The 9659-nt window shown below is 27.6% G+C and overlaps 1 protein-coding gene across 1 annotated transcript; it reads left to right on the plus strand.

The window, feature by feature from the left end:
- Nucleotides 1–690: 690 nt before the first annotated feature.
- Nucleotides 691–9403, plus strand: LOC111613077 (solute carrier family 25 member 35-like). Its single transcript, XM_023354382.1, has 3 exons — nucleotides 691–1239; nucleotides 5017–5235; nucleotides 8262–9403. The coding sequence occupies exons 1-3, from the start codon at nucleotides 868–870 to the stop codon at nucleotides 8568–8570; spliced, it is 900 nt and encodes a 299-aa protein (XP_023210150.1). The 5' UTR covers nucleotides 691–867; the 3' UTR covers nucleotides 8571–9403.
- The last annotated feature ends 256 nt before the right edge of the window (nucleotides 9404–9659 follow it).

Consider the following 9659-nt stretch of genomic DNA (forward strand, 5'->3'; position numbering starts at 1 on the left):
AATTTCAAATGTCCGCTAGTGATGTGGCGCTACAATATTTGGCTATGTCTTGGCTACTTTAATATTATTTTTACGTGTTTTAGCTGGCAACACTCATTCGACCATGAAAGGGAGCCAGTATTTAAACGAGGCTTAATTTTCTAATTTTTAACGATACAATAGCGACGATTATTATTTTAAAAAATTGTTGTTAGGCTTAACATTGATAAAAATTCAACGCGAAGTAGGTTAATAGCGATATACTAATATACTAATTACATGGGATATGATAATATACTACACTAATAATGGATTTTTTCATACTTTTTGGTTATCCGACTTTTCAATTATCCGACCAACCCCAGTATCCAATTGAGTCGGATAATCGAGGCTTTACTGTAGAACTATAGCATTATTTGGATTGTGATAAATTGTTCATTCGTCGAAATTATTAAATAGTATTTTTAAAATATATTTAAAGATTAATTATTGATAAAATAATTTGGTTTTATATTTTGGAATCGTCACATTAATAATTTAAAATATTCTATAAAACTGTGATGATGAATTTGGCGCCCTCTGGAATATAATTTGTGCAATACTAAAGAAATGTAACATATGAATCGATAATTATTACAATATATTAATGATTATAGTTTAATCCGTAAAAATTAAAAATATAAAGTAATTTATTTTTAATCAAATAAAAGATATAAAATGAATCAAAAATATTCTCTCATTTAAATATGGCAATTGAGATTGCGTCATGTAACAGGTTCCGGTTCCGCTTGTGTCGGAACACGTTGTGTATTCCTGCAGTCTTATGTAGTTTATGGATTTAGGCCAAAAAAAAATTCAAATAATTTACTTTTAGTTGAATGAAATAAAATGGAATTGTTGATTGGAGGAGTTGCGGCGTGTTGTGCAGGAGTTGTAACAAATCCTTTCGACGTTGTAAAGACACGAATGCAACTTCAAGGAGAATTAAGGCAACCCGGAAAATATAAAATTCATTATAAAAATATTTTACACGCTTTCTATGCAGTATCAAAGGCCGATGGAATATTGGCTTTGCAGAAAGGTCTAGTTCCCGCTTTATGGTATCAATTTGTCATGAATGGTATTAGATTAGGAATTTATGATAATTTCGAGAAGAAAGAATTAATTGGTAAATCTGGTGAAGTCAGTGCTATTAAGAGTGTTGTCGCTGGTGCTGCTGCAGGCTCTATCGGTGCCTTTTTTGGAAGTCCATTTTATATGGTAAATATAATCAGTCATAGGTATTATACAAAGTAAATTATATAAATTATTAAATTTTTGTAATTTATTTTGTAATTAATGAAAATATTCAAAGCCAATCATTTCATATTATCTGTTGTTTTATCCACAAGAAACAAAACAGGATTATCTTTAATAATAATCTTTATCTTACTAATAGCTTTTGCATATACTGGTTGAACATAACATTTTCTTAAATACTTCCATTAGGAATGGTTTTGCCAGTCCATCTCCAAAAAGTTTTCAAATTTGGATGGCTGACATTACTTAGAAGTATCCCAGAATGTAAGAAAACTGTAGCTAAAGATGAAAAGTTTTTGTTTTTGGAAGCAGAACTGTTACTATCTGCCAAGGATTTTGAAATAAAAGTTTGTTTTTTCTTGCTTTTTTGCCTTAATTAATTAATTTCTATTTGTTTAGCGGCCGAAATATGCTTTTTAACACATTTTGACTTATGCTTTTCATCAACAGCAATCTTCATGTCACAAATATTATACCTCAAAATAGTTTCATCAGTAACAATACATTCTTACTAGTTCACTGCAGCTAGTTTTCTTAAATCCTCCCTCTTGTCTACTATCAGCATTTCTTAAAAGAAATATTTTACAATTAAATCAGTCAACATTTGAAATATTTTCATAAACAACATTGCTAGATCTGATAAATAATAAAGCTAGACACCAACCAAATGCCAAAATTCTAATGGGCTAGTTTAAGGCTAATTACTAAATGAATTACGTAACCAATTTTGTGATTGGTTACATAATTCATTTAGTAATTAATCTTAAACTAGCCCGATAGAATTTTGGCATTTGGTTGGTGAAATATTTTCTTAATGAATTTTATTTGTAATTTTATGCACAAATTTGAAAAGGGCAGAAAATGGTGCTAATTGAGGGAAATAGTGAAAAGGGGATTAAAAATTCAGTTTAAATAGATTGAAAGATCATTTTTTTGATGATTGATTATGATTTCCCCAAAATTAAGACATACATTAAAAGTAGTGTGACATCTCAGATTCCTAAGCTTACTTATTACAAATATTTAAAATGTTCAATTGTACAATAAAAAGAATTAAAGTTTAATTTTTTCATAAAGTGGATTCACAATACTATAAATTGAAAAATGTAGACACACAATGCTACAGGGTGTTGCATATAAAAGTAGCTCTGGTTCGTAGCTTAGCAGAAACAAAATAATATAGTAATAAACATAGAAGCCAACTGCACGTATTATCATCATAGATGTTGAAATTGATCATCTGTTGCATCTGTAAACAGTTTTGCACATCATATCTTGTTTAGGAATACCTGGCATAATATAGTGATGTCGATGGTGGCAATTACAAGACTCTCAGTTCTTATATCTTGTAGATTTGCACAATATGGGATGTCGATGTCCAAGTGATTTAGTTCACTCATGCCACATGATACACTGACACCAGAGTGCCAAACTGGGTTATGGATATTTTTTCATGAATATGCACTAAACACTTTTAATACAGAGAGTTAATAAATTAGACATACAAGAATACCTAAATTATATTTCATGCTTTTGAAGTTCATACATCCCAACAAGGTTTAATATTTGCCAAATACCAACAGTTCCTTGACATTCCAAGCAAGGCAATAATTCATTTACTACTTTATTCTTATGAAACAAGTTTGTACTTTTACTATGAGCTTCATTTTATAGTGAAGGCACTTCACTATTTAAAAAATTTTATATAAATAACTATCCAATTCAAGTTATTTTCAGATATTTTTTGTTAATTTAAGAATATATGATTAATTTTATTTGTTAGTGATATTTTTATTAGTGAATTTAAGAGTTTTGAAAGTTTCAGTATATGAAGAAGTGAATAGTTAGACTATAAAAAATATACCAAAAACTTTTAGTTTGAATTATAAAGATTGTTACAAATTAAAGTAATTAAAACAACAAATGAGTTCAAAATAAATAAAAATTACAGTTAAAGATCTAAACAAATGAAAACATATAAAGCTATTCTGTTAAAGAAATTTATTATTAAAATGTAATTGTATTATTTTCCAATGTTAGATTTAAGATNGAAATGTTTTCATAAAAATTTTCCCAGTTTCACACAAAACTTCACATTGCATCATTGTTCCCATAAATTGCATATTGAAATAAAATTGTTATAAACACAAACACCTTTCAATCAAAAAACAGTAACATGAGAATGAAATGGGATATCAGCAATCTAAAAAAAAGCAGCTTACTCAGTAGGTTATCACAAATGTAGTGTTATCAACCTCACAATGCTAGAGCACTCCATTTCCACCCAATTCAAAAAGTTAAGTTATTTTTTGAACAGACCCAATACAAAATTAGACATGAAATAAAATCCCAGTATCTTAAATTTTCAGGCAGAAAAATATGACCTAAAAGTTACTTCAACTTATAGAAACAGAATGCATTGAGTCTATGAGAATTTAAGAGAATTGAGTTGCAACAATTTTGAGTTAAGAAGGTAATATTTATTAAAAGTCTACTGTAATTCTAAAGTGTAATTAAGTACTGTAATTCAGAACAATTATTTTTGAAGCATTTTTTTCAAAGTAAATTAAAAGTGAATATACAACATTGAAATCATATTTTACTTGCAACTAAAATGTAACAATCTTTATGTTGAATGTTCAGTAAAAATTACAAATAAATATCTTCTCAGCTGTTAATAAAATTACATTATAATTTCATCAGAAAAAAAAAATCTCATTTCTATTTAATTCTTTGTTCATATCAATATTATGCATTATGCATATCTAATAATGCTTATCATCAATATGATTAAAATTATTTCACTTCAATCTTCATTCATCTTTTCCTAATATAATAATAAATATGATTTATATAATTATTCCTCTTACACTTAAAACTATTTCATACTATAAAAATCCTCAGTCACTGGTAATTTATTATGTGTAATCATGATTATATACTATTTATGATTAAATATATTACAATTTTGAATTTATTTAATTGAAAAATATAACTTCAATTATTAATGAATGAATTTGAATTTTATATAAAGAGAAAAAGCAAAACAATTTCTTATGAATAAACAGATTTAAATAAGTCAGATTTTATTTTGTTTTTATTAGAAAAATGTTTTTTGAGATTTGGAAAATTTTATTCTCAGTTCAATATATTCTCAATTTTTAAATGGAACACAATAACCAAAAGATGTTTATAAAATAACATAATTAATTAGTTGGAGTAATCCCTTTTATAACTCTATTGGAACAGTTGATAATTAACATTTAAGAACCAGATACTTAACATTAATTCCTTTAATGTTATTACAATTAAACACATACCCCTGCAGCTACAATACTAAGTCCAATTCCATTATTGCTTTTCTGAAGTCGAATAGTTGTTACTTCTGGTTCTGGAGGAACAGCAGAACCACGTCCACTACCTTCACCATCGCCAGTATGACTGTGGATACTTGGACTACAAGCCTGTAAGTATATTTTATATATTGATATTTATGGTTTTCTGATATTATATAGATTCAAATGTGTAATAAAATACATCTGAATCTATTTATGCATTTTTGTTTTGTGTTTATTTTCTTGGAATTAGTTAATGAGTACATACAATTTATTGGTTCCAAGGAAATGAAATGTATACAGAAGACAGTTGAATATATGTGAAATAAAACATTTTTTTAATCATTATTTTTATTTGAATTTATATTTGTAATATAATAATTATATTATTAAATATTTATAGCTGAAGACACAACTGCAAGCACAGTCTTCTGGAAGTATTGCAGTTGGTTATCAGCATAATCATCAAAGTATGGTAAAAGCATTATCTCTTATTTGGCTTAACCAAGGGCCATCAGCATTATGGAGAGGTGTTACTGCTTCTGTTATTAGAGTTGCCTGTGGTTCTGCTGTACAGCTAGCAACATTTTCTAAATGCAAGGAGTTTGTTCAAAAGTCAGAAGTAAGTATTAAATAGTTGACATTTTGTTTTATAACAATTTATATATATTGAAAAGAATTTATTAATAAGTTAATATAATCTATAAACAAAATATAGCCATACTGTGTTATCTGAATCTAATGTGATTTGAACAATTTGGTTATCAGGAAGTGTTTCCCATTATTTCTTATGAGAAAAAATTTAACTTGTTTTCAGTCCATCTGAATAATGTCAACCAATTTCTCCAAATGTCACAAAAAAACACCTGTAAGAAACTATTTTACTATAATTTGTTTTTAGATGATGTTAAACATTAACTTGATGAGTGTGAAAGTCTATTTGATTTCTTAAGTCAAGATCTTATTGGTTGAAGTGTAATTGGTTGTTGTAGGGATCAAGATCTTGATTCCTACAACAGCATTGAAGCAGACACAAATGACAATCTAGTAACCAAATTGGAAGATGCTGAATATTATCAAAACAGTAATTATTTCAAATGTTGTAGCAATAACCATAAATAGTTAATAAATTTCACTTGAAAAAATTGCATAACTCACATCATAAGTACTGGAACAGATGGAAAAAATTGGTAACCCTTGTGACTTCTATCTTCACCATTTCATCCATAAAAAAATAATATCAGGAATGTCAATCCTCTTTTCAAAACTACTTCAATAAAGTAGTTGCCTCTTTTTCATCTGATCCCTGAACGTTTTGGTGTTTTATACCTAACTATTCAAAAAGAGTATCTTGTAAATTTACTGATGTTCAAAATGATTTAATATACAAAGTATATAGTAATTTTAAAAACAGATTATTTACTGTACTTTCTAATGCCAAATTTAGCCTGCATTTTCCTCATTTTTTTTCATATCAACTCCCTTCCCCTTTTCCAAAGTTGCTTGTACTGTAGATTCTTTAAATAACTTCATTACTAGCCCTGACTTAATTCCCACCATCTTTTTTAAATCTTTAAAACCCATTTCAGCCATCATTCTTTCTAGATTATTCTCTAAATTTGTACAAATTAGTTTTGTTCCCAGACAGTGGCTTTCATCTTCTATAATTGCAGTCCCTAAAAGACAAAAGACTTTTTCTGCCCCATTTTCATTTCCCCAACAATGTTAAAAGTTTTGAGTTATTCTTATACAATAGAATATATTCCTCAATTTCCTCTAAATTACTTCCTTTCCAAATTGTGGTCTACAACACCATTCCACTACTAATAATCTCCTAGACACATTATTTGTAATTGTTCAAAATTTAAAAAGTAATTTTCCTTTTTACATTATTTCTATTGATATTAGTCAAGTTTGTGATTCTGTACTTCCAAATATTCTCTTATCATTCCTCACAGAACAGTTTGATCTTGACCTGCTCCCCATTCTTGGCTTAACAATTTCTCTCTTTTGCATACTTGTAAAATTAAACTAGCTGATTTTTAATTCCTCAATTTTTTCCTAGTCTGTGGCATTCAACAAGGTTCTACATTAAGTGCTTTGTTTTTTCTTTTCCAGCCTATATCAGTGCTTCTGAAAATTTTTGGATCACTGTTCCGCTTGGTTGTGACTGTTAGTAGTAATGCTCCCTGTTACTACTGACATGAATAGGAGGTGACAGAGCCTATCATCCCTGTCACCTCCTGTCGTGCCTAACACTCCATTGGATAATTCAAATGCCTCCCAGGGGCAATATCTATCATCCACTTTGAGAAGCACTGGCCTATATCAACAATATTTTAGATCAACTTAATTCTACTACTATTGCCTATGCCAACAATAATAAATTGATAAACTGCAATCCCTATCCTTTTCAAACAGACCTTAACCTGATGTATTCTCTTTTTGAATGCTTCAACCTTAAAATTAATGTAGATAAAACTGTCACAATGTGCTTTTCCTTAAATCATAATACCCATTTACTACCTTTTTACATAAACAATAAACTTATTCAATATGTCAACTCCTTTAATGACCTTGGAATCATCATTGATGATAAACTTACTTTTAAAGAGCACTCTGATAAAATAAAATCTTTAGCTATTCATTAAGGCATATTATGGCACTTTTGTAAATCCATTTCATCTAAAATAATACTATGTTCCCTCTTCTTTGCTAACTTACAGTTGTTATTTGATTATTGCTTTCCAGTCTGGGCAATGGTTGTTTCATCTTATTTTACTGAAATGACCTTGCTAGCTTGCTCAAACTTGCTAATCTCTTGTAATCCTGATATTGCTAGATCTAGATGGGGTCTTCCATCTCTTGTTGATTTTGTTAAATATTTTAATTTACTTTTTTACAAATATTTTAATGGTTTTATTTACTCTGATTGGCTTTTCCTGTGGATTTTCCTACATCCAATCCATAATGTTATTTTGCATTTTTACCTCTTCTTTTAGGCTAGCTCTTTCTATTACATTTTTACATTACATTTTAAATACATATGTAAATGATTACTATATAATATTCAACCTTGACTTGATCTGTAACTTATTTTTTATTTTATATATAATTTTGTTAATAATAATGTTTTTTACACAGTTGTTTGTTATATGTATATTTTCCTTGCTTTTAAGGATCTTTTATTATTAGTTACTTATTTTGGGGAGGCATTTAATTGTCCACTGACATTTCCTATTGTATATGTAAAATAAATAAATAAATGTTTGAATAATTACATTCAATTTTTACCCATTCATTTCCTGTTGCAAAGAAATAAATTCTAGGTTTTAAAATAAACCCAGGGGAATACATGCATTTTAAAAATAAACTTTCAGGGATTAATTGAGGAAATTCAGCAATTAATAACCAGCAAGCATGGTTCACTTCTTTTTTGAATTGGCATGATATGATTGTTACTGAAAAATTTGCTTTAAATAACTATATAAGTTATTGTGTGTGTGCACACATGTACAGTACATACAGTCATTCATTTGATGCAGTAATAATAATAATAAATTTTTCATAAATTATTAAAATTAATATATTTTAAATAATTTTAATAATTGATAGATATATATAAACTAAGTAAACTTTTCTTTTCAGGTATTTAAGAAAGATAGTTGGTTAAATGCATTAATAGCCAGCATGCTTAGTGGATTGGCAGTAGCAATATTTATGACACCTATGGATGTCATATCAACTCGTTTATACAATCAAGGTGTAAATTCTTCTGGTAAAGGAATTCTATATAGTGGGATTGTTGATTGTGTTGTTAAAGTATTGAAAACTGAGAATTTTTTTGGCCTTTACAAAGGTTTTATGGTTTTATTTCTTCGTATTGGACCACATACTATTCTTAATCTTTTATTTTGGGATGAGTTAAGAAAATTATACGTTCAATTTGAAACATAACTGATTATACTTTTTATTTTGTAAATGATATTTAGATAACCACAATATTTTAATCTGAAACATTTATTTAAAATATACACAACCTTATTTATGATAAATGAATTACTTGCTCATTTCTGATAACAGATTTCATATTAAAATCTGTTATCAGAAATGAGCAAGTACAGTATAACTGTAATGCAGTACTGTAATGCAATATAATGTGTTCAGTATTACAAAAATAATTGTCTTAAGCCTTAAACTTTATAAATTATAAAACAAAATAGATATATTTTGAAATTAATCTTGCACTATTTTGCCAATAGTTTTTATGATCTAACATTTTATAAGAATTTAATTCTAAACTGAAAATAGGAGTTTTAAAGAATGAAGAAAAAGAAAAACAATTTAAAATGTAGTTGTGATTTATTCTTGCAAGCTATGATCAGGCCAGTAAAAATTTCAGGTGACTATTACATATAATATGTGTTAAATCAATATGTTGTAGCTTTGTATTATTGATACATTCCAACATTATTTATATTAATAATAATATAAATGAACCTAATTTAATAATGATGAAAATACTGTGGTGAATTTATCTGGGTTTTTTCCTATTGTATTGACTTCAAAGAAAATTCTTAGTAAAACTGTTCACAAACAACATTTTGATTATTAAAACACTGACACTATGATTGATTTTCAGTTTGCATTAGTATATTAGAAATTAAGTTACATTTCTCTGTTCTATAATATGCATTTTGATAATTTGAAATGATAATGTCTGAGTTATATCTTAAGTTGTTTTATTTTATCTGTATTATATTTATAACTATCAGGTCAGTCCATAAGTTTGTGCGCATTTTTATCTACAAAAAAAGCAACAAAAAATTTTAATTAAATCTTATTTCAATCTATAATGTATTCACCATTATTTTGTACAATTTCTTGCCATCTTGATGGTAGCTTTTTAATCCCGTCTTTGTAAAATGATTTCGGTTTTGAATCAAAATATTCAGAAATAGCCTTTTTTACATTGTTCTCATCCTCAAAAGTTTTTCCTTTTAAAAAATTCTGCAAACTCCGAAAAAGATGATAATCACTGGGAGC

Source organism: Centruroides sculpturatus, unplaced genomic scaffold (genome assembly GCF_000671375.1).
Source record: "Centruroides sculpturatus isolate CEXI.00-Female unplaced genomic scaffold, Cexi_2.0 scaffold1591, whole genome shotgun sequence".
In the NCBI taxonomy this organism is placed as follows: Eukaryota; Metazoa; Arthropoda; class Arachnida; order Scorpiones; family Buthidae; genus Centruroides; species Centruroides sculpturatus.